The sequence below is a fragment of the Bacillus rossius genome (assembly GCF_032445375.1).
Source record: "Bacillus rossius redtenbacheri isolate Brsri chromosome 4 unlocalized genomic scaffold, Brsri_v3 Brsri_v3_scf4_2, whole genome shotgun sequence".
NCBI classification, from domain to species: domain Eukaryota; kingdom Metazoa; phylum Arthropoda; class Insecta; order Phasmatodea; family Bacillidae; genus Bacillus; species Bacillus rossius.
In genome coordinates this window covers 38,596,826-38,621,659 of record NW_026962011.1, presented here as the reverse complement: position 1 = coordinate 38,621,659, position 24,834 = coordinate 38,596,826, and the positions used below count along the sequence as shown (strand labels likewise).

Below are 24,834 nucleotides of genomic sequence, written 5' to 3'. Positions count from 1 at the left end.
TTATTCGACTTTATTACAGGCTAATTGTTATGGTCGTATTACAGATATTTATTTAAATTTTAATAAATATAACTTTGTTGTACTAATATTTTTTTATGTCATTACCACACTCAGCTCATTTGCTGTTGGCATCAGTAAGGGATTAATAATTGTATCGTTAAGTCTCTATGTTAGTAACTCATGTTAGTAATATGGTACTGTAAACCTTGATCAGTAAATTAGCTGTGTTTCAGCTGATGGGTAGCAACAGCTTTGAATATATATATATACTGTATAGAAGTCGCGAGTGGATAGGATTTACTCTACGTTTTTCAGGAGCGTATGATGAGCAGCTTGGGAACTTCACCGCTGCAGTGCGCTGCCGTAACGTCCTGTATCGTCTTAGGTTGTTATTTACACGTTAGAGCGCAGCACTGTCGCTCGCTGTCATTCCCCCCGCAACCCCCCCCCCCCCCCCCCCACAATCCAACATTCACTGCAGCTCAAGGTCGTTCAACGGGAGGGGGAAGGGGTGTTTGAAGAGCTCCGACATTTGTCCCGCTAGGGACCACCACAAGTCGATGCCCTAGAGATGGTGGCGATTGCGGCGGTGAATTAACCAACTACCTCAAGATTGTATTAAAAATTTTAACCTGGGCTGTCGACTTCTATACAGTATATATATTCAAAGGCAGTAGTGTTACTTGGGAGTATTGTTTCCTGCCATGTTCGTGACAGGGCTGACCCACGTGGAGGCCACGGTCCACGCCATGGTGGAGATCATCCACGCCTTCACGATGTGCGACCTGGAAGGCACGGCGGCCCTCGCCGCCAAGCTCTACCTCCAGCTGCTGTTCTGCAGCGACACGGCGGTCAGCTTCAGCGCCAAGCAGGCCGTCATCCGGGTGCTGCGCCCCAAGCACCGCCGGCGCCGCGTGCTGATCCCTAGCCCGGCGCGGTGTGCGTCCCCGGGCCCTGCCCCGGCGGCCCCCGACCAGCGGTACAGCGGCGTGGAGAGCGTGGAGCCCATCGTGCTGCTCGCCCCGGACGGCTCCAGCGGGGTGTCCGTCAATGTCAACCCCATCGAGGCGCTGCTCAGGGCGCAAGGGGCGTTCCACCCCCTGCTCGACATTCCTCCTGACGCTGACGACGAGACCATGGTCGAGCTGGCCATAGCTCTGAGTCTGCAGGTACTTCTCATTGGATGGTGGCATGTGCGAACATCAGTTTTTATAATCAAATACAAATGGCATATTATTCTTGAATACAAATATTGAATTCCAATAGTAACAATTAGAATCCCACAAAATAAATTTTTTTTACAAATTACAAACCTGTATTGAAAGATAAAGTGTATGTGTAGTGTAGTGAATTCTGGGAAATTAGATAAATAATACCAAAGTAAGAGGTTGGTTGGGTTAAGTCTGCTACAATTACTATAGGTAAAATTTTGTTTGAAATATTCAAATTTTGTAAGAAAAATATAAATAAGTATTTTTATGGTAAAAAAAATCTCATTTGCAAAAAAAAAAGTTTTAGCAAAAGAAAAAAGAGAAAATAATTAAAATTTTTATTCAATATTAAATTATTCACGAAATTCAATTTTTTTTTCCAAAATGAATTTTAGAAACTTGTAAAACATTTTTTTTTGCACTTGAAAATTGAGGATTTAAATAATTTTTATTTTTAATCACATTGTATTTTTACTTTGCCTATTAAAAGCATGTATGAAATATTTTGCAGAAAACCATATCCAAATTTCTCAATAAATTTTCTTGCCTTTATACATGTTACATTTTTAAAAATTAAATAGTTTGTAAATGATATCCACTTGCTGTACATTTTGGTGATAAATAATTTTTTAAATTTATTTGTGTTTGAATTTCAAATTGAATATCCAGTTCTCAAATATTTAATTTTTTTTATTTCTGACTCGTTAAATTAAGTTTAGTTAAGTATATATTTTGTGTTCACATTGGAAAAATTATTCAATTTTCTGCATATAATACTTACATGAATTCCATTTCATTACATGTTCCTTGCTTTCTGTTAGTATTTTTTTCTCTCCACACATTTGATTAAACATTTGGTGATTCAGTATAATGCATTTTGGCTGTGTCTGGCCTGTGTTGTGGGAGTGACTAGCTTGTCTGCACTGTCCAGGACCACGAGGGTGGCGCGGACCTGCAAGTGCTGCAGCAAGACCTGCAGCAGGGGTTGGCTAACCTGCAGGAGCTGCACAACCTCACTGGCCCTGCACTGCAGGTAAGGTCCTCTCGGAGCCGAATCATTCTCTCTTTCTCGTGCGTGAAATGAGAATAGGTGTACCCTTGTGCCACATTAGAAGTATTTCTACATGATACCATGTTTTCTCGTATAATCGTCGCACATTTTATTCTAAGATCAAGGATGAAAAGTAGGGGTGCAACGATTATGCGAAAAAAAAAAAATTTTTTGTAGATAAAGTATTCATAAAAACAAAACCCATTCATGGAAAGTACGTTTATTTACGAAGTGAAGTATAAAAGAGCACGCCAAACAATTTAATTTAATAAGTCATGCAACAAAAACCTTTCTTAAACTTTAAATATAAAAACAAACTTTAAATAGAAAACCAAAATCTGTGATCCAAATGCAAGACGAACGAACGCGTAACTACCGTAGTAAACACCACGAGTGAGCGGGATATCAAATTTAGTTAACTCGGTTCCGCATAGAGAGCGCGCGTTGCATGCAATCGGTGAGATATCGATATTTGACTACGTGTGCGCGCTCTATACGGGAAGCAACATAACCAAACAGTAATGATTGCAACGAGCGCTGGCTACATTTTTGTAAGCGGTACACTGCAGTGACACAGACCAACAATGTAGATTATAACGTTTAAAAAGTCTTTAAAATAAAATTTACATGTCAGACAGCTTCATATTTACGTTATTTAAATACGTACGCGGTAATTTCTGAATAAATATTATATTTATACTTTAAAATACTTCGTTTCATACGGAAAAGATACCTACACAAAGTGCTCAGCATCTAATAGCGGGACCAAAAACATCATGCTACGTTTACGCGAGAGTTTTTTTTCTATCCAAATTTTGACGCCCTAAAATATGGGTGCGACGATTACGCACGTGCGACGATTATGCGATAAAAGAGGTTAAGTTTAAAATATTTTCATGTTTCCTATAATTGTAAGCGAAGGTTTTAAACACCACGCCAGATTAGCTATTTTGCCATATTATTGAACATCATTGTAGTTTTAACGGGAATACCAAACGTGAAGATGTAAAATGTAACTGACTATAAAACAGCAAACACTTCTGAAATGAAATCTGACGGTTATGATAAACTCTTGAGTGAACCAAAAAATATCAGCAGGGCTGAAATGGTGTCTAGTGCCTGAGGTAAACAGCTGGAATCCACCCGTGGGAAAAAAAATTGGTTGTCTGTAAAGTTGGTTTACGGACGATAGTTTAACGTGACGTCATAACAAAACATTGATGAAATGATTGCATACTTTTATGAATAAAATTAAATCATTTTTATTTTAATAATAAAAGAATAAATACTTGAAATTATACTAGTAATCAGATTTTTTAAAATGCAAGAACAATTAACCTTTATTGCCGAAATTATTTTTGTTCTAAACAATGAAAACCACATTAACTTTTCACTTCACTTTATAAACAGTCGACGAAACAGTTTACGTGTGGATGTAAGTTGTGTGCTGCTGCTGTGTTTCTGCTCCTCGGACGCATAGGCCAATCGAGTGGAAGAGAGATAGATTCGGCGCAAGCGTACAATGAGCGTAACGGGACACAGCGTAACGGAACAGTGTGCGCAACGGGACAAATTTTTTTGTGCGTGCAGCCGGCGTTCATCATTTTATTAGACGTCACGTCAAAAAATATTTCCTATTCTGATTATTTACTGTTTATTTAGCTTGCATTTTAAGGTCTGTAGAGAAACTTGACTAATATTTACTATGAATGTCTTCTGCGTTGCTGTGACGAGCTTGTTGGTTGCGAAGAGCCTGCAGGTGCTGGCCTCGCAGGGTCTGGCACAGGCCCAGGGTCCCGGCCAGGTGCAGGAGGCGGGCCACTTCTCCGACACCACTGCGTCCGCAGGCGGCTCCGACGACGAGGGCTCAACCGCCGCCACCGACGGCAGCACGCTGCGCACGTCGCCTGCCGAGCAGGTAACTAGGGTACTGTACAACCTTCACCTTACTAGCGTCCTTCTGTCTCGGGTCGTTGTGTTGGATACTACTATACGTAGTGTAACGGAATTTGATCCGATACGTTCAGGCCGCTGCCTTGCCAGATTAGCGATTTAGCATTATTATCAAATGGTAATATAAACTCATCAGTTTTTTTCTATCGTGCTCGCTCTTTCTCTCTCATACCTTCGCTCTCTCTCTCTATCATACCCTTGCTCTCTCTCTCTCTCTCTCTCTCTCTCTCTCTCTCTCGCACTCACTCTCTCTCGCGTGCACTCTCTTTTTTTTCTTCCCCCCTCCCCCTTCCCCCCTCCTTTGCAGCTTGAAAATAATTTAGTTGATATATCTGTAAGCCAACATCCAATACCAGAGAGCTCTGGAATAAATTTACAGGAAAATTCCTTGTGTAACAGTAATAATAAGAAAATGAAATAACCAACTCGGAATGTGAGACAGAACCTGAAGGCATTCAGTCATGAACCACACTTGTTACCTAATTTAGTGCTAAGTGTTGAAGACATTTTGGCAGCAAGAGCCTTGTAAGTGTGAGCTGGCCGTGTGGTGTGGATGCAGGGTGGGAGCGCGGGCTCGGAGAGTGGCGGCAGTGGAGTGGACAGCATCACCGGGGAGCACAACGTGTCGGGGCGCAGCTCTGCGTACGGAGACAACATGCAGGAGGCGCTGGTGGGGGCCCGCAGCGAGACCAGCTCTCTCGGAGCACCCAGCGGCTTCCAGGTGCCACGGATGTGTTGTGTTCATTTATCATCTGACGCCTCAGTCATCTAAAAAATGACAACCTTAACGTAAATACTAGTGGTGCACCGATGCGGATACCGATGAATCGTAATCGGCGATTATGGGTACTTACCGATTAATCGTAATCGGCGATTATCTTAACGATTACTTTGCCGATTATTTACGTCCCGGCGTAATTAAGTTGATTTTTACCGTGTAATATTTTGTTACACATTTTAGGACGAAATACGGTAATATTTGTATATAATACAAAATTCATCTAACTGCGTCATATCATAATTACAGATATTTCGTTACGTTTAATAAATCTCATTGCCTCAAACAATAAAAAATGCATTTTTCCTACACGTTTATTTACGTTTCGTCTTTTGTTTAGTGGCCTTGTACATTACGTATAGCCAGAGAAGTAAAATAGATGGCACGCAATCAAAATACCACAAACAGTTGCAGTGGATTCTATGACAATCAATCTTTTCGAGTCGTAGTAGCGGTTCAAAATCGTGGTCCCGATACCTTCTAGTTTTTATCAGTTTTTTACAAACTCGTTATGGGCGTCTTTGGTAACATTATCCGTTTGTTATTTGTATGTGACGTGAAAAGTGAAAAAGTACTTATAATTTTATATATTCAGTTAACATAAATAAAATCACATCTGCTAGAGTTGGTTTTTAGTCATTTTTATATAACTATAGTGAGATGGCGAGTAGGGAGAAAAAAAGTGAAGTGTGGAAACATTTTTCTATAAACTCAAGTGAACAAAATAAAGCAGCATGTTTACATTGTTAAACGGTAATTTCTTGATGCAACCTTATGTGATAGTCGATAATAATGCTAGTTTTCCGCAACAAAAACTTACCTATTGTAAATTACAATTATTAGACTGTAGTTCAAGTTGTTTACAATAACAAATATTTAAATAGAAGTTAATTTAATTTCTCCTTTCAATGACTTAATAGTGTATTTTATATATTTTTATACTGTTATTATAACTGTATTCTCAATTTTACCTAATCTTGTTATTAAATTCACATGGGAATAAAAAAATTTGTGTGCATTATTACACTTAAAAAAATTTCTTCATTATAATCGGTAACTGAATCGGTATCTGCCGATTATTGCTCTCATAATCGGTAATCGAATCGGTAATCGGTAAAGTCATATCGGTGCACCACTAGTAAATATGTAAGGGTGTGTTGCGAGAAATCCTCGAAGTGCAAATTTATTGTAAATGTTGGTTCATGTGTATCGAGTTTTGGAAAATCTGCAAAAACAGTTATTCTTGCAAGTCTGAAATGATGCATTCTCAAATTGTTTACCATCGAACGGTACCGCTCCCTTGTTCTAAAGTTGAACCCATGCTTTCACCGGAGGACCACGCAGGTAATTGCGACTGATATAAGTCCACGGAATGTCCATACACACGTCACCGCACCAGTCCTACATACCACAACATGTATTGTGTGCACGGCACACCCATTGTTCCCGGTAATCTTCAACCAACCACCGAAGTTACTCCAAAATTCCGCACATAACGAACTCTCTAAAACCACGAACCGAACAGTCAGAAAATGGCGCCTGGTAACGGTATTCTTCCACAGTCAGTGTCACCAACATCTCAAAGTTAAATTACCTCCTAACATCATTTATAGACTAGTTTATACGAAACACAAATAGAAGTTTAGAAACATTATTTTATTAAAAGTGGTATTGTGGTAAATTATTTCGTTTTTTTTTGCAAATAAATGGAATTTTAACTTTTTTTTTTTGGCAAAAAGAAAGTTAAGCTTTTTTGCTAATACATATTAGCAAAAATAGCATCTAAAGTGTAAATTTTAAAAATAATTGCATCTATCACAATTTAAAATTTTGCCGGGCCCCTGGTTATCGGCTGGATAGGCAGCAAGTGATTGGTATCTGAGTGATCGATAAACACCCTGATCGGCCCAGTTCTAATGTGTAATAGAGTACTTGTGTCTTTTTATTATGTTCTTTATCACCCCAAAATATGCATTTCTCTATAAATTCAATTCTGTTTCTTCTTCTTTCTGTATTCAGTTTACTGAATATGTGTGCTCATTGACACAAATAAATCATGGTATTGTGGTGGTGGGAGAAGTTTTTGTCTGTCCGCCTGTGCACTGTCTGAGGTTCCAATCCGTAGGAACAAGATTATATGGTGAATTGAGATAAAACCAAAATAACACCAAAAAGCATTTCAAAACACAACATAACACCAAAATGCAAGTTATACCATACAGCACCAAAATTCAAGTTATATCATGAGATTAAGTAGCAATTAAAAAAAAAAAAAAAAGTTCATATCATAACATCTTCTAATAATGGTAATTCAATGAATGTCACTATTAAAAACACATCAAACAGAAAAATTAATTAATTTTTTTATTCTAATTATATCTGTTTTAGGGCATTCATTACAAATTATTTTATCACAAAAATGCAGCATCTTAATTTCATCACTATTTTGGTGGAGTAAGTGAAAACCATTTCATTATTTTTGGGTTAAATAAGGTACATATGAAATTAGTGGCTGACAAGAAATACTAGCTAAGTAAGGCAAAGAGTTCAATCGATTATCAAAATGTACTTAGAAGCTTGTATTTTTTTATTGTATTGTTTTTGTGAGATGTACTAATTTAATTAATACTTATGAAAGTATGTCATTCTGAAAACTTTCTATTATCAGTTCAGTTAGCTAACAGTTGTCACGTATTTTGATGTGTTTAGCAGCAGGATGCAGAAGGTTTGGAACCTGAGCCAGAACATGACACGGAGAGCAGTTCAAAACTGCACGCTCTTAGACTGGCTATCCTAGAGAGGCTGATGGAGTACGTTCCTAAACTGAAGAATGTGGGTGGCGTCAGAGCAATATCCTTCATGCAGGTGCTTTGACTTTTGTGTTTGCATCTTAGTTTATGATTAGTATCAACCTTAGGATTTAATGAATTTATGTTGGTAAACTACCAAATTCACGTCAGTGTCGACCATATACAGTGAAACCTCTATTTAACAAATCTCAAGGGACCAAAATTTGTAGTGTTTGTTGTAAAGGGGTTTGTTAAATGGAGGTTTCGCACGATATATTTCTAGTCACCATAAAGCTTCACATAAATGGCTAGAACTGTCTTTCTGACTGTTTAATACGAAATGAGGAATTAAACATGAAAAAGTACATAGAATACACTTGTTTAATGGCCAACCATTTGATGCTTGGAAATTATCAATTCCCATCCCCAGTGCTTCCTGGCATGCCTTTGTTGATGTTTGATGCCCTAGCCTCCATTAACAAGTCAAAAAGTATCTTGTCCAAATCATCATTTTTACATACTTTCACACGTTTTCGATTTGTACCTACCAGAGAAGCGTTGTTTTCGATCTGTTCCCGGTTGGATAATATGGTCGAAAGTGTAGACGCCGGGATGTCGAAACGTTTAGCTATATCACTTTTTTTTCCACTTTCATCAACTGCATTTAAAATTTCTAATTTTATTTTAACGTTAATCTGTCGTAGCTTTTTAGGATTAGAATTCATTTTACAGTAGTAACGTGTTGATTTCCGTAACTACGTGTGGAAATAAATAAACAACAGTGAAAACTGAAAAAAACGGAAATTGTACTACACCATAGTTAAAAATATTTGCGTGTGCGCATCTTTAACCATAGAAACACAAAATACACTAGTTGTTCGTCTTGCCAGAGCTATGGTACGAGAGGTTTCCGCCACTAGCGCTAAATGTACCCGCCATTTTGAACAAAGTGTGGCATGTATACACGACGTGTGTTATCCATGATGCTTTGTTTATTTATTGCCTTCCGCGATGTTGCTTATTATTTTAAGGTTATACGCACGTATTTTTAAGCAGTGAATGCAAAAAAATTAGCGGATGTCTTGTAGGAGATGTTTATTTTTGCGTGTTTTTCAAAAGCGGCAGTTCGTTGTAAAGGGAATTTCACTATTTCGGAACAAATAAAATTGGGTATTTAGAGGTTAAAACAGCATTGATCTTATGGCGGTTCGGCGGGACCAAAATTTTATTTCGTTGTATGGGGTTTTTCGTTAAATAGAATATTCGTTAATGGAGGTTTTACTGTAGTGGGTTTATTCAATAAAAGTTGCCAAGTTCAGTTTCTGAAGTGTAGAGTTCTGTAATAACCAAGGTGATGTGAACGATTTCTGTTTCCATAAGAAGTTGGGAAGTGCAGAGCATATTTCTTAAGAATATTTCAGATATTAAACTTTTTGGAAGTATGGCCTTGTCTCATTGTTGACAGCAAAATACCTGTACCTAATAATTGTATTAGTTACCATCTTATTCCATTTAAACTACACAATTATATTTCTTTAGAATAGCTTAAAACCGAGTAGCATGTTAATCTTTTCTGTTAAGCTTGAAAATGAAAATCTAATTTTAATTATTTTTACAAGCAGTAAAAAGAGTGTGGTAATTATTACTTAAGAAGCTGCTTCTGCTGTTTCTCTTTACTCTTGAGAATAATTTTAAATATGATATAGTATTTGACCTTGTGAGCCTTATAAGGGATAGAGAAATGTTGTTCCTCATTGGTTCTTATGTGCAGGTTGTTCTGATGCTGACATCTGATCTCGACGGTGATGAGGAGAAGGATTGTGTGTGTCTGGAGAAAGTTTTGACGACAATTGTTGGAGAACTGAAGATGAAGGAACCTGATGTGAGCAACATCTGCGAGCGCACTAAACAGCGGGAGGTTCACCTGGTCATAATGAGGTTCCTAAGTGAGTGTGCATTTACCATTCTGTAATATTCATATTATCCTTTCTGTTTTAATATTGTTTTGTTATCATCACTTCATTTTCTTATGGAGATAGTGCTTGGAAGGCGGACGTTTTAGTTTGACTCCTACTAGGCATCAGCACCATAGCTTTGCAGCTATCCTGACACTAATTGCTATGTGTTTTATTTATTTATTATTTATTTATATTAGGGATGGGGCGAATCCTGATTTCCTCGAATCCGAATCCTAACTCGAATCCTCGACTGGAATTGCCGAATCTCGAACCCAAACCCGAATCTTTTAATATATGATTTCCACATATCTAATGTAAGTGAGATGTATTCTGCTTGCACTAAAAGTCCCTTGACTTTATCACATGTAGTTTGGTACATTTCTGGTATAAGTGTATATAAAGACAACAATTTTTTCATGAGAAATTTCAGTTTTAGTACAGATTAGCGGTTAGGATTTTTTCTATAAATAACTAGAGGTCTGCGAGCCTAAGAATTTTACTTCGAGCCGAGCTCGAGCTTTTGTGGTACAGTTACACTTTTGGGAAATTATTTTTATCTTAAACTTAATATCATGTTTGAATAAAGTATTAAAATGAAGTGGGCTTATTAATTTTGGGTAACTATTTACAGGGTGTGTTTACATTTTGCACTGCTAGAATAAAAATAACATTTTTTTTCATTGAATCTTACCTGTTTCCATTGGTTCATTAGTAACTGATATCATCCAACTAACATAACCAAGTATATGTTTGTGTAAATGTAACATATCTTTGGAAAAATTTCACCCTTGTCAATTTTTCTGGAGTCCTTACTGAGCTTCAACAAACTTAGCACCAAAAATCATGTTGTTTGAAAAGTACATTCACATTGTTTCAACATTTCCACTTTTCAGCACAATAATTCTGAGAATGATTGTCACAGAGTATTAAATTCTGTTCTTTAATCTATCATTCAGAACAATAATTTATTCTGCGCGTTCAGGAGTTAAATTAGCTCTACGATTGGAGATAGTGTTTCCAGCAAAAGAGAAGCGTCTCTCGCTGGCAACCTGCTTGGCTGGAATGCTTTAGTAAAATTGCTTAACCTCAAAATTAGTGTCATAAATATCTGTAACTGGTCATTAAAGTTTAATCAATTGAAAGTAATAAAAATAAAAACATTTTACTTCATTCAATTTACACTTGCAAAAAAAACATACACACAATAAACCTACATGGAAATTAAAGTCTTTTTCAATATCCTGAAGTCTGAAATATGTTTACTCATGTCATTAAATGTAGAGCTGTATTGAAGAAGCCGATTTTGCCAATATTTAGTTGAATCGGCATTTCTGCCGACTTCCGATACAGTATGCTCGTTAATTTTCGGCCGATATTACTGAAAAACGAAAGAGACTGCCATAACCTAAAAATCCACGAGTACCATTTTCACTTTTCGTAGTAGTACTGCATTCTTTCAGATCGCATTATTTCTTAGCAACATGTGCGAACCGTACATATCAAAGTTTAACATCCTTTTTTTTTTTAACAATGTTCTTTAATTTACTATGTCATAAATAAATAATACATTACTATCACGGTAAATATACATCTCAGTTGTTACGATAACTATAGTGCAAATATGGTAGCTATCATGCTTCTGTAGTAATTATGGTATTCTACAAAGAATCTTTAGTTCTTTTTATGGTAATTATCTTAAAATAACTATTGGATTTGTACTGTAGTTATGGTACATCATCCATATTTCTTCGTATGTTGTTGTTCATTTGTCTTTTCTTCATATTTACGTAGAGGTGGGTTGTTACAGCAATTTTCGGTATCTGTAACAACCTGATACTGATACAGCATTGTACCATGTTACAAGTTTCTGATACTTCTGTATCAGACGGTCCCAGGAGGCAACAAAGCTCCGCGTACGCAGACCGTGCGACCGGAAGGAGAATCTGATACATTATTTATCACGCCTGGTAATAATTCTCTACCTCTGATACTCTCATGCCCGCCTGATACAACCAGTATCAATCAGTTCAACATTAACTGCAGTTCGTCCTGGCCGTGTATCACCATGTTGCGGGTTGTCATGCTTTGTAGTTAGTATCTTTATAGTGAAATAAGGAATGGATAAGTGCACGAAAAAGACTTCATTTGTGTGGAATTTTTTCACGGAAAATAATGAGTTTGCTAATTGTAATTTGTGTAAACAAAAACTGAGTTATAAATCATCGACTAATCTGAAGAAACATTTGAAACGTAAACATTGATATAGTTAGTATGCTCACTAATGTACCTATCTGTTTTTTTATTTTTTACTTTTGATAAAATCGTGCATTTTTAATGTATAAAAACACTAGTTGCTAATTGTTTTCGAAAAAAGAAAGTCCATATGTTGATTACATCTGTTATTAGTGTCAACTGAGAATTTATTTGCATTTTCATAGCTGTTAGGTGCACAAATATAAATATTATATCTTGTATTCATGTACTTTTTAATATTAAATTTTCATTAGTTTTATTATTGAACGAGACGGTGCACGCACTGCGCACTGAGCGTACTTTGAAATAGGGCAATAAACAAAACGACTTGTAACCAGGGCTGCCACTCTGATATTCATGAAAAACCTAGATAACCTACAAAAAAAAACCCAGACACATGGGTAAAAAACCCAGATGCGTCTAAAATGCTATCGTTGAAAATGTTTGCGTACTAATTCAAAAATATAAACATAACTGGTTTTAATATAAAACAATTAATTACCTTACAAGACTGAAAACGGTTGAATACAACCAATACAAGAAAATTACACTGCAGCAAAATGGCTGTATAAGTAATTCTTGGACCAGCACATATCATAAAAAAACCTACAAATATATACATGACAAAACAAACACCATCACTGCATTCTTTAAACCGGTAATTGTTTTTATAAAACTGCATCATGTACGTTAGTCTTTATTCAGAGTCTGATTCTACAAGATTGGTTTGAAGGTTAATTGTTGCATTGGTTTTGTGTTCTGCAAGCCTCTTTGAAGAATGTGTCTAATTTAATATTCGACTTAGCTTCTTGAAAACTAGTTTTGTGTTTATATGTATTTTTGTGTGTGAAACACATAGACTTGTTTGCATTTATCAAACAGATATTGCAACAGATACAGTAGCTACTACCTTTATTATTGTTTTAGGTATAAAAATAATTAAAATTATAAAAAACCTAGAATTGTTGGAATTTATTATTTAAAATCCCAGAAACCCAAACACCATTGGAAAAATCCAGATCTGGGTGAAAAACCCATGAGTGGCAGCCCTGCTTGTAACAATATCGCTTTGCGCCTCTCCTTCAAGGCTTCAACGCCTTCCCCTGCGCTTTCTCCCCTACATTATTTCCCTTCTTTATCCCTTATTCGTCGTTCCTGCTCCCTCCCCATTCACAAGCTCCGCCCAAGTGACCGTCATCTGAGATCGGGTACTGAGCTCATTGGCCGTGGTGTTGTTCCAGGTGAATTCTGAACTGATACTAAAGTCTCTGATACTTTTCAAGTGTACTCGTTTTCCGTTCCTGATACAGGCGCGTATCAGTGTCAAAGTATCAGGTTGATACTTTTCGACCCACCTCTATATTTACGTGTGCCATTATTTGAGACAAGAAGTTTCCGAAAAAAATTTTAACGGACATTATATCACACATTTGATGGCGTAAATGACGAGACTTCGGGCAATTTAAACGCTTTATACGGAAAAACCTACCATGCGGGACCTCGTAAGCGAGTTTTACTGTATTTTTTTTCCCGTAAATAGTAAAAACCGAATCCTTTGACGAATCCTATATCAGACCCGCCGAACCTTCGAATCCCTAGGATTCGGCGGATTCGGCGGATATTGGATTCGGTCGCCCCATCCCTAATTTATATATATTTGTATCATGCACACCAACAGTTGAGAACCTTCTATTTTCTCCCACTCCACCTCACTAGATGTCATGCAGCTGTCTCTTACTCAGTTATTGGTGACAAAATTTACAATTTGGGACTCTGAAAAATGTTATTTTAATAAGTTTATAATATAATTTTTCTAATAATTTTTAAAAAATGATAGACCCTTCAATAATTAAAGATGAAGATGATGTAAAAATTACAAGCTAATATGACAAGAAACAAAAATGCAAATAGGCAGCACCAAACACCTGGAATAAGTATGTGGCTCTGCTCTTTCCAGCCTCACAAGTCAGTATGGAAATTTTTTCTTCAAATGATGTATGATAACAATCAGTAACCACAATGGAATAATTATTTTACATTTCTCAACCTTTGTTTTGATTTTACATCTTATGTTGTAGTGTACTGTTCTGTGGTTGCATTTTCAATTCTTAGACATTGCACATCTTTTAAAAAAGAAAAATAATTGCTGTTTAGATTTGCATTTAACTCATGTTATAGTTTTCATTTCCTTTATAATGTATTATTTTATATGACAGTGTTGGAATTTTATTTAGCATATGATGTAGTGCTGCTGTAAAAAAAGTCATTTTTGCAGTACATATTTAGATGATTTGTTAGCAGAAGCTATTTTTAAGATTTTATGTTTCTTAAAAAGGTAATTTTTTCCCTCCCTCACAGGTGTGTTGATGTCCCGTGCCAAAATATCATCCAGGAGTAGCCATGATAATTCCAGTTTTGTATCACAAGCAACAGCATCCATGCTTCTTCAGGCTGGAGTGATTGAATACTGCCTTACATTGCTGAAGGCTTTACTGCAGTATTGGAAGAGGTAAAGAGTAACAAGTGGTTTTAAAATACTTCTTTCTTTCTCCATTTTATGCATAGATTTGAAGGGAAAAACTATAATTTTTTAAAATTATTTTCGATTAGAAACTTACCATTGGGAGATTAAAAAAAATAGTTTTATAACGTCATTAGCCCATGGTTGCGAGAAATGTTTAACATGCCTTTTAGATTGGCGCATTTGCAATATAGGTTCTTAAAGCTAGGTACATGGGCTTTGTTTCCAGTCATGATCTTACTTATGTCTTTCTTAAATGTGGTAAGACACTTGCCATTTTCTAGGATTATATACAGTCACCACTTCGGAGGACCATGTGCAATCGTGACTCGGTGTCCAAAACTATTGGAGTGATGACTGAGATTGGTGTTACTGAACTCTCATGCTCATCCTGCACACACTTTCTCACGGAGTCGTTACTATGCCAAAAAAAAATTCTTCACAAACATAAATTCTCTATTCACCACACATGAACACACATACATTACAAACAGGCTTTGTAAACTGTTAATTTCCTGATGGCCTTAAATTGTGTTGGCTGAGTGTGTTGTGTATGTGTTAGTTTTATTGTACCGTGCAAAACATTTTTTAGCTCTAGCTCTGAAGAGAATGGGACGGTAATCGGAGGCTCCCTTCTGAAACCTCACCTGACTACCTCCCCGCCCGACATGTCTCCGTTCTTCCTGCGCCAGTATGTGAAGGGTCACGCCAGCGATGTGTTTGAAGCTTACCCACAGCTACTGACAGAAATGGCCCTGCGACTTCCGTATCAGGTGCAGAAGCAGGCGGACAATGGAATGTCTGTATCGTCAACATTTGAACAGGTAATTATGTCCGGACCATTTTACGACTGAAATATATTTTGCGTTTCAATTTTTGTGCTTTATAATATTATTTGTTTCATTTCAGCCCTGGTATTATCACTTATGTGAATACATGATGACCCAGCAAACACCATTTGTGCGTCGACAAGTGCGTAAACTGCTTCTGTTCATTTGTGGCAACAAGGAGAAGTACAGGCAGTTGCGAGACCTTCATGCCCTGGAATCTCACATGGAGGTAAGGAAATATGAGTTTATCTGACTGCATTGTCGTTGGACGTGGAACAGGTAACAGTTCATTTAGTGGGCGTACTTGAAAAATTGGTTTTTAATTCCACTGTTGATTGTGACAAGTGTTCTCTCCTTTCGTAGGAATCTAAAACTGTTCTATGAAGTGCAATGATGATTTTCCAAACCGATAAAATTTAATAATCATTTCTGTGATTTATAAAAAATATATTTAAAATAAACAGATTTTTATCATGAGCAAAGTGAATAATGCAAAGCCAAATTTCACTTTTAAATAAAAATAAAAATAACAGCAGTCAAAAAATAAAGCTTTTAGGTAATTTTATATATAGAGATGAAGAATGTGAATAGTATCTCTAAAATTCACAAAAAAATAGATGTGTTTTCAAACAGACTGAGATGACTTTTCATTAGAGTCTGGAAATTAAATTGTTTTAAAATGTGTGCAGTTTATGTATTTTTTTTAATGATTGTTACATTTTTCAGATTCATTTCGTAACCTAAATTAAAGTTAAACTTCGCATAACATGTTAGTTTAATTTTTTTTTTTTTTTTTGATAGTTTCCTCAATGTAAAATTATTTCATATGCATATTATTTGTTAGGTGGGAAGCGTGCATTCTGAGTAGTTCTGTATTTGGTGCGCGTGTGTCGTAGTGTGTGCGTCAGTGCTGCCGTGCGAGCGGAGTGGAGACGCACCCCCACGGCGTGACGCTGCCCTACGACTCTCTGGTCGAGCTGATCGAGCACCTGAAGGCGTGCGTGGAGGTGGCGTCGAGCCGCACGGGCAACTGGCAGCGCTTCTGCCTGCGAGAGGAGTCCGTGCTGCCGTTCCTGTACCGCGTCAGCTGCCACCTGGACGAGGGCGTCTCCTCCACCGTCCTCCAGCTGCTGCAGGCCGCCATTTGTGGCACCAAGTCGCAGCCGGCCCAGGTGAGCAGCCGGTCGTCCGGTTTCATTTGGATCGTCAGACGGCAAGTGAAGCGTTGTAAAACCTTTAAACGTATTTGTTTAATTCACACTCACACTATCGCAATTTTAAAATTACTTGAATTAGTGTTAAGAATGTTACTCTTTTCAGTACTTCAAACATTATAATTTTTTTTTTTTTTTTTTAACTCAAATGGTGGTTTATTTTATATATTGTTCCCAGTATTTAGTGATACAGTTATCAATTACAATTTAATTATATTATTGGTGGCTCAATCGTTTATCGATAATGCTTTGTAGGCAGAATTAATGCATGTTAAAATTGGTACAACCATAATGTCTTTTTAGAATAGTATTGTGGTTAGTATCACATGATGATCCAAAGGCGAATATGATTGTGGAGCTCCTTGTTCGAATAATTAATTTGTTCCAGGTTGAGCTTGCAAGTTGAAATAAGCTTTGCTCTGATTTTTAAAGGTGTAGGTGAATTGCGAGCCCAGATGTGTAGCGGGTCGTCGGTAACTTGCAAACAATGTGTTGCAGTCGTCTTCGTCTACGTCGACCAGTGGGCAGCCTTCCGCGAGCGGGAGTCGCAAGGAGCGGGAGAAGTCGGACGACTCCGACATGGAAGCCAAGTTCGAGGAGGCGCAGTGCGTGTTGCTTGTATCCCAGATAAACACCCACGTAAAGAAAGAGCTGCTTATCAAGTTTGTCAGGACCTTCCTGCTGGAGACTAACGCCACGAGTGTGCGCTGGCAGGCGCATGCCCTCGTCCTAGCCATTTACAAGTAAGTGTACAGGTTCGAAGAGAGTGAATTTTATTTATGTATTTAGTGCATGCATAAGCATTTCCCAGTGAACATTTTATATTTCTTATGATACATTAATTAATTTTTTCCCTTAAGATCTGGATTTGGAATCAAGGGGTGGATTGAAGGCACTCTTTGAGTTTTGGATTTTGATTTGCAGCATTAGAAAACATAAATCTGCTCATTACCAATTTTAGGTTTTGACACACATCAGTACTAAAAGACACTCTCTTTCTTTTTACTATAAAATCCCTACAAATATTTAACCCGAATAAAAAACTAAAATAATATAAATGTTTGGAATAAAATGGCATGGTATGGCGGTGGTATTCCACCGACTTCAGCAAATAACGGTTAGGATAACACAAAAAGGTTAGGAAACATTGGTATACAATACATCCTTGCTGGTGTGATTTTTTGTACAATGTTTGTATGAACAGGAACTCGCCTGTGACTCAGCAAGAAGCGTTGCTAGACCTGCTGTGGCACCTCTGGCCACAGCTTCCGGCATATGGCCGCAAGGCTGCCCAGTTTGTGGACTTGCTGGGATACTTCTCGCTGAAGCGCATAGAGGCCGGGAAGAAGGTGGGTGACATTACTAAGTTAACTTATCGTCGTTTAGTCGAGAGATTTTTATCATTAATATTATTGTCTGCAAAATATCATTAAGAAGCTACAAGTTACTAACTAGCTTTGAACCCTTTCTTAGGTATCACAGTTTTCACTTTGTTTGCATATTTGATCATAATTCCTTCTTAATTTTTTCCCTCATGAAACCTCTTTACCCCATGTGGTAAATATTGCAGAGGTTTTATTAGCTTAGCATAATTTATAATTGTGTGTTGGCCATACATCCGTCACTTGAGTTGCAGAAAGTCAGGTGTTTCAGATTGTACTAAGCTGTTTACATAATGTGGTTTTCATGTCATATAAATTCATTAATCATTGCTTGATAGCATAAATTTAACTGGAGCAATTATTTTAGGTTCTCTTTTCTTTGCACAAGAAAAAATTTTAATCAGGAAATTGTTTTGGCCTGAAAGACAAAATTTGGTTTTGAGAGAATTTTCATTGGGTGAGGTATCCTCTGTGAGGTCAATCACTCATTATTAGAAGTGTCGCAGGTTCAGAGCTTGGCATAATCGTGGAGGTATTGTCACATTAAGCATCTATGCTTAACCATCCAGCAATAAATCCAATCTGTTTTTTTTTTCTTCTCTTGGGTTTACTTAACTAATAAAAGACAACTGAGACTAACAAAGCTTTTAAAAATTTGGAACCAGCTGGTTCACACACGTAACCACACCAATGTTAGGTACCGTGCTGGAGTGAAGCTTGAAGGAAATGAACCAGGTTCGTTCCCTGAGAACCTCCAACTGTCAAAAGGCTCGAACTGCAGATGGATCAAGAGCCCCGGGGCACTGTGCGGTTGCAGATGTCGGAGTACATAGAGCAGGCGGTGGGGGTTCTGCGAGCCCAGAACCATCTGCTGGCACACCATCCCAACGCGACGCTCTACAACCAGCTGGGCCAGTTCGTGGAGATGGACGGCTACTACCTGGAGTCCGAGCCCTGCCTCGTTTGCAACAACCCGGAGGTCCCCTTCACCAGCATCAAGATGAACTCCATCAAGGTCTCTCTTCCCAAAAATTTTTATTTTTTATCGTTCTATTGTGAATGTTAAGCATGCAATGTTTAAGTGTACCTATGAACACTTGGAAGACACATGGACTTGCGATCGTTTCCTGCAAGTCCCTGCCCTTTTGTACAAGAGAAACTTACTTATTCAATCTTAACGTCCAAGGTCCTCAGAAATAGAAATATATACGGCATGTAATTGTTGATGAATTGACGGCCAGTATTATGTTGCCAAAATAAAATAAAATTTGTTTTCTGCTCAATTCCTTGAGAATTCAGGGTGCGCCGATGTGAAAAAACATTTTACTTTAACAGCTGTTGTAACATTCATACTTGGTGCACAGAAATAGTTTCAGACCTTGCAAGTAAGTCAGTGCGGAAACTTCCAGCGACTAACTTCCGTTCCCATTCCCACAGTGGCTGAATCTTGTCAGTGGCTTCATAACATAACATTTAACTATTTATAATTTACTGAACACTGGCTGACCATTTACCGTGGCTTCAACCACAAAAATGTATGGCCCCAAAAAAAAATATGCAAACAAATGACTGATAAATACGTAAGTAAGTAAGTAAGTAAGTAAAAAAAAAAAAAAAACATTTACAATGTGTGATAGTAGTGAACAGAATTTAAAGTACCAAAAAAAAATTGCTATTCATTGCTTAGTAAAATATAACCAAATGGGGCAAAAACAACCAATAACAATAAGTTAATATAAATTGCTTTTACAATACATCTTACCAAATTATACCTACCAACATTTAATTGCGCACGCGATGCTTAAAAGTAAAATAGAATTAAAAACTAACATTAAACTTTCATAAAGTTATTTGTTTATTTTTCCACAAATAAGCTCAACAGAAAAATCTACTAATAATAAAAAAAATAATTATAAAAAGGTACAAGATTATATGAAGACTTAAAAGTATATTAAAAAGTTTACTAAAATGATTAAAGAATTTGGTGGGTTGAGTGATGACTTAGTAAGCCTTAAACTTTTAATTTAAAAAAAAAAGTCTTTGAAAAGTTATTAAAAGGTTTAAGTCTGCTTTATCATGATGCATTATATTTAATTTTTACATGTGAAAGGACGTTTTTAAACTTCAACGAACATCGAGCAATTAAAAACAGGGTACACCTATATATTTCTCCCAAAACACAGTTGCAGTCTTTGTCAGTTTCTAATGGCTTTTGACTCGGCAAACAGAAGGGTGGGGTCCCACTTACAAGTTTCCAGAATTTTTTCAAATCTTTGCCAACTTGATATATTAAGAACCAAATTTACTCCAAGTAATTAAAGTTAACTTATTAACAAATTAAGTGAATAAACTAAATTAAAAGTGTAATTAAATAAAACTAACATTTCTAAAATAAATCAGAAAATAAGTACAATAATTAATAAATAAAATACAGTGGCAGGCTCATGCCAAAATCTGTATTTTACAAAGAAGCAGTTGATCTCAAGATGGGTTCTTGGTAAGATTGGTTGTTGGTACCTCACGCTTGTCCTCCGGTTTGTGCATATCCATCTTGTATTTAGAAACAGGTTTTTAATTTATACTTTTATAATTTTCATTCTGCCACTTTGCAATTAAAATTAACTTTACCTATGATTTAGCACTCATTTGTTGGCCATAATTTCTAGATTCATTACAAAAGAGACCTGTCATTTTGTAGTCTTCCTATTCTCACTTGCCAGATATTTATAGTAAATTGCAATAGTGTTATTTGTTGTACAATACACTATTGTGTATCCTTTAATTTGTTTAGGTTGAGGGCAAGTTCACAACGACAACACAGATTGTTAAGCTAGTCGGCAGTCATACTATCAGCAAGATAACTGCACGCATAGGGGACATCAAAAGGACGAAAATGGTGCGCACAATTAACATTTACTACAACAATCGCTCGGTGCAGGCAGTTGTAGAGCTGAAGAATAAACCAGGTGAGTGTGTGTGTTTAGCTAATGCAAAATGTTAGCTTTGGAGAAAGTTGAGTCGTTGATGGGTGGCTGGATAGTATTGTGTTGCCGTAATGTAGTAAAATTTATTTTCTACTTAATTTCTTGAGAATAATTTAGGGTGTGGTGATGTACAGAACATGCAGTTTATGGAAACCCAATTGAGAAAATTGCTAACAGGTGCACATGTAAGCTTGAGTAATTGACCTGTCTTCATGTAAGTCTAGTCTTCCTTATCTGTCTTGCACAGTGCTTTATTTTTGATACGTAAACGTCTTAGCTGTTGGTATACACCATTTGGTAGGAGTAATTTAGTGAAAATGGAATGGGAATGCGAGATAACGGAGCTACGTCTGCGCGGAAGTCTCTGAAACCTTGAAAAGATTGTGTTGCAACATAAATTTCTTTGCATGGCGTATGAGGCAAAAATTATTAATTGGTCAAATTACTTTGCTAACTCAGCTAGGTATTTTAAAAGATAATCTATTTTATAAGATTTAAAAATTTTACAAAATTGACTACTACTCCTTTTTTTAAAATAGTATTGATTTTTATTTTGCAAATTTAAAATCAATTTCAGTTTTTTTATTTAATTTTTATAAATAAAAGCTCATTAAGATTGAGTTTATTAATCTGTGTAAGAAATGAGTGAGGATAACGGCGTATGTACTGGCAGTTAAATAACTTGCTATATGTTTCATACATTGTGTGTGGTATGAAAGATGTGCTGATAAACATCAACTCAAGCAGTCAAAATTGTATCTATGAATTTTTCTTAAAGTAACAAAATATTTATGTGATATTCCACTTTGACTTGGACTTCGGCGAATACTTAGATCTTCGTCTTGGATTTGAAATGTAAAAAAGGTATTCGTACACCTCTATTCATTTCATTCTAAAAATAGCTATTTCACGTGTGTCTTCAGGCAACAGCAGCATAAGTAGTCATTTGTACAGACACAATACACTAGTGATATACATACCATCACGTTATACAACCTGTCAGATAAGTAGCAACTTTAAACTTTTTCACCATGCATAAAGTTCTTACTTTATATGCTGAAAACTGAACACACTGTTTGAAATTTTAATTTAATGTGTTTTCAGCTTTGTTGCCCTTGTTTTGTGTGTCTGACATTCCTTGACAAAAATTAACAAAAATTTTGAGATGTTTAGCTGGTTTCTTTTACTCATTCATAAAAACAGAGATATTGGGTTGAAATTTAGTAAGGCATAGAAAATTTAATTAAAAAATTATGCCATCTCTTAGTTAGACTTTTAAAGTTTTGTTATTGCGATTATTTGATTGTTTGATTCCGTAGAGCAACTTATTACAAACTTGCTTTAAATACCATTGTATTTTATTTTTAATACCCATAGTTAACTATATTCTATTTTGACATTTGATAATATGGCATGTTAGTGGTCCCATATATGCATGTTTAAAAATTTTTCACATGTATGAGTAGTTAATGTCTGAATTGCCATACAGATTTTGAGTTCTTAACTTAATGAGTTAATAATGTTACCCTACAGCAATGTGGCACAAAGCGAAGAAAGTAACCCTAGCAAGTGGTCAGACAGAAGTGAAGATAGAGTTTCCATTGCCGATAGTAGCATGCAACATTATGATAGAATACGCAGACTTCTACGAAAACATTCAGGCATCATCGGAAACCCTACAGTGTCCAAGATGCTCTGCATCTGTGCCTGCAAACCCAGGCGTGTGTGCCAACTGCGGGGAGAATGTGTTCCAGTGTCACAAGTGTCGGTGAGTTCAGTAAAATCGCAACAACTCCCTTAGTATGATAAATGTCTCGGAAAGAAACATTACCTATACTGTGATGGTTCTCTGAAATATGGTGGGTAGAAGGTTTACTTGTACACCAAGCCTCTAGTAACAAGATTAATAATTTTTTACTAAATTACATTCTAAAAGTTTAATAAATAACTGAAGTATTTTGTTCCTTATCACACAGTTACATTTGCCTTCTACCCAATAAAATCTCCAAAACATCAGCATTTTGCATTCTTCAACAAAATGTACAGTTTTTCCTTTTTTATGGTATTATAATATACGTAGATGTCAATTTGCTGAGTGTTGTATTACTTTGAACTGCTGCTATCAATAATAAGCTGTAATGCAGAATAAATTACATAATTAAAATGATTTTTTGAAAAGCTGTTAATATTTTGCTAAAATTTGAAAAAAAAAAAAAAAAAAAAAAGTAATTATTGGGGGGAAATAACTCCGCACTTGGTGCCATAAAATAAAAACACAAATGCATGTTTAGGATTTATTTTATTTCTTAAAAATATTATCTCTAAAAAATTATGATAGTATCAACTATTACTTCAAGGGAAAAATTAACAAGGGTTTAAGAACAAATATATATTTCCTTTAGTTGGTATACCTAGTATCATATCGGTTAGAATATATTACCAAAATCCTAAACCTTATCTTAAACCTCGATCCAAAACAAATTTTTACTCTACGACCACTAATAGTTTAAAATATAGTGTTTAAAGGTTCTAGAAGTTTCTAGACAATTCCAGAAGAAATAGTTACTTGTAAACCTACCTGTGCCTGTAGGCTGTCAAAAGTGAGTATTTCTTCTTCATCCTCGACCCCCTCTACCCCCTCTTTCTACTCTTCCTCCTATTACTCTAGTTATAAGTGTTGAATCTTTCATTGTGCATAATGAGTCATAGCTTTATGTATGTGTACTACATTTTTTTTATTCCCTTTTATTTATGTTATGTATTATTTCCAGTGCAATAAATTACGATGAGAAGGATCCATTCCTCTGTCATGCCTGTGGCTTCTGCAAGTATGCAAAATTTGACTACACTTTTGTGGCCAGACCATGTTGTGCAGTGGATCCTATAGAACATGATGATGACCGCAAGAAGACCGTTGCAACGATAAACTCTCTGCTGGAAAAGGCTGATCGTTGCTACAAACAACTGATTGGCTACAAGCCCAAACTGGAGGTAAGAGTACTCTGAGAAATCGTTTTGGGTTAAAAGTTATGGCCAGTTTTGTATTTTTGGTGTTTTCTGTAGTAAATAAATTTTAGGAGTGTTGTGTACGAGTACGAGCAATTGTTTCTGCAGGTGCTGGTTGGTAAGATAAGCGAGCATCGTCTGGACCGAGGGGTGGATGAGGTGGTGCAGTCTGGCAATGCTCAGGTGAATTGCGTTATTCAGCTGCTTGCTCAGCGCTACTGTGGTGACTGTCGCAGCTCATTTGAAGAGCTCAGCAAAATAATACAGGTGTGTTACAGTGTTTAAACCCTTTATAATTGGATTCTTACAAAAGTTTTGCCATTTTTATATTATTTTTTTTCTTGTATTCTTGAGTGTATATCTGTACTTGGTCATAGTAGATGTTTTTACCAGTAAAAGTTTGTAGCATTAATTTGCTGCTATATTGTTTCAACATTTAAATGAATACATTTCTTTTGTTCTTTCTACAAATAAAAATGCAGCCCCTCCATATGGCACTAATAAAAAAATTAGTTAAGCTCAAAGGGATTTACTCTTATGAATGCACTCTTTCCATATGAATGCTGCTAAGGTTTTTAATTTTTTTTTTTTCCCCCATCTTTATTGTGCCTACCGGATTTCTCTGTTTTTTTTTGTTTTGTTTTTTTTTTTCATTTAGTTACTTTATGAGTATCAGTGTAACTATAAGATTTTACTACTTAATTATTTTTTTATGCATTTTTAAATTTAATTTTTGTGCATCCTAACTAGAGGTAATACATATGTCCAAAAAAGGTTTACCAATGAAATTGCTTGGAGTAAGGAACTGGTAATGCCTTTTTTTTTAAAATCAAATAGTTAGAGACCGGAAAAATTTGCGGGTTCAATGACCTCCAGGATGGACTCCAATATCCTCTACACACTC

General features: G+C 36.3%; 1 protein-coding gene across 6 annotated transcripts in view; it reads left to right on the top strand.

Annotated features, from left to right (window-relative positions):
* The window catches only part of LOC134542098 (E3 ubiquitin-protein ligase UBR4), a 166,287-nt gene that overhangs the window by 99,636 nt on the left and 41,817 nt on the right, over positions 1-24,834 (top strand). For 4 of the 6 annotated variants that reach the window (XM_063386036.1, XM_063386041.1, XM_063386040.1 and 1 more), the window contains 17 exons: positions 718-1,169; positions 2,143-2,244; positions 4,013-4,189; positions 4,775-4,936; positions 7,703-7,858; positions 9,554-9,728; positions 14,352-14,502; positions 15,107-15,338; positions 15,424-15,573; positions 16,241-16,516; positions 17,057-17,301; positions 17,763-17,907; positions 18,758-18,955; positions 20,732-20,906; positions 22,458-22,692; positions 23,696-23,915; positions 24,039-24,197. In XM_063386036.1, the coding sequence (XP_063242106.1) occupies positions 718-1,169; positions 2,143-2,244; positions 4,013-4,189; positions 4,775-4,936; positions 7,703-7,858; positions 9,554-9,728; positions 14,352-14,502; positions 15,107-15,338; positions 15,424-15,573; positions 16,241-16,516; positions 17,057-17,301; positions 17,763-17,907; positions 18,758-18,955; positions 20,732-20,906; positions 22,458-22,692; positions 23,696-23,915; positions 24,039-24,197 (3,410 nt within the window). The remainder of the gene's footprint in view (positions 1-717; positions 1,170-2,142; positions 2,245-4,012; positions 4,190-4,774; positions 4,937-7,702; positions 7,859-9,553; positions 9,729-14,351; positions 14,503-15,106; positions 15,339-15,423; positions 15,574-16,240; positions 16,517-17,056; positions 17,302-17,762; positions 17,908-18,757; positions 18,956-20,731; positions 20,907-22,457; positions 22,693-23,695; positions 23,916-24,038; positions 24,198-24,834) is intronic. The other 2 variants (XM_063386042.1, XM_063386039.1) reach the window with 1 other exon arrangement.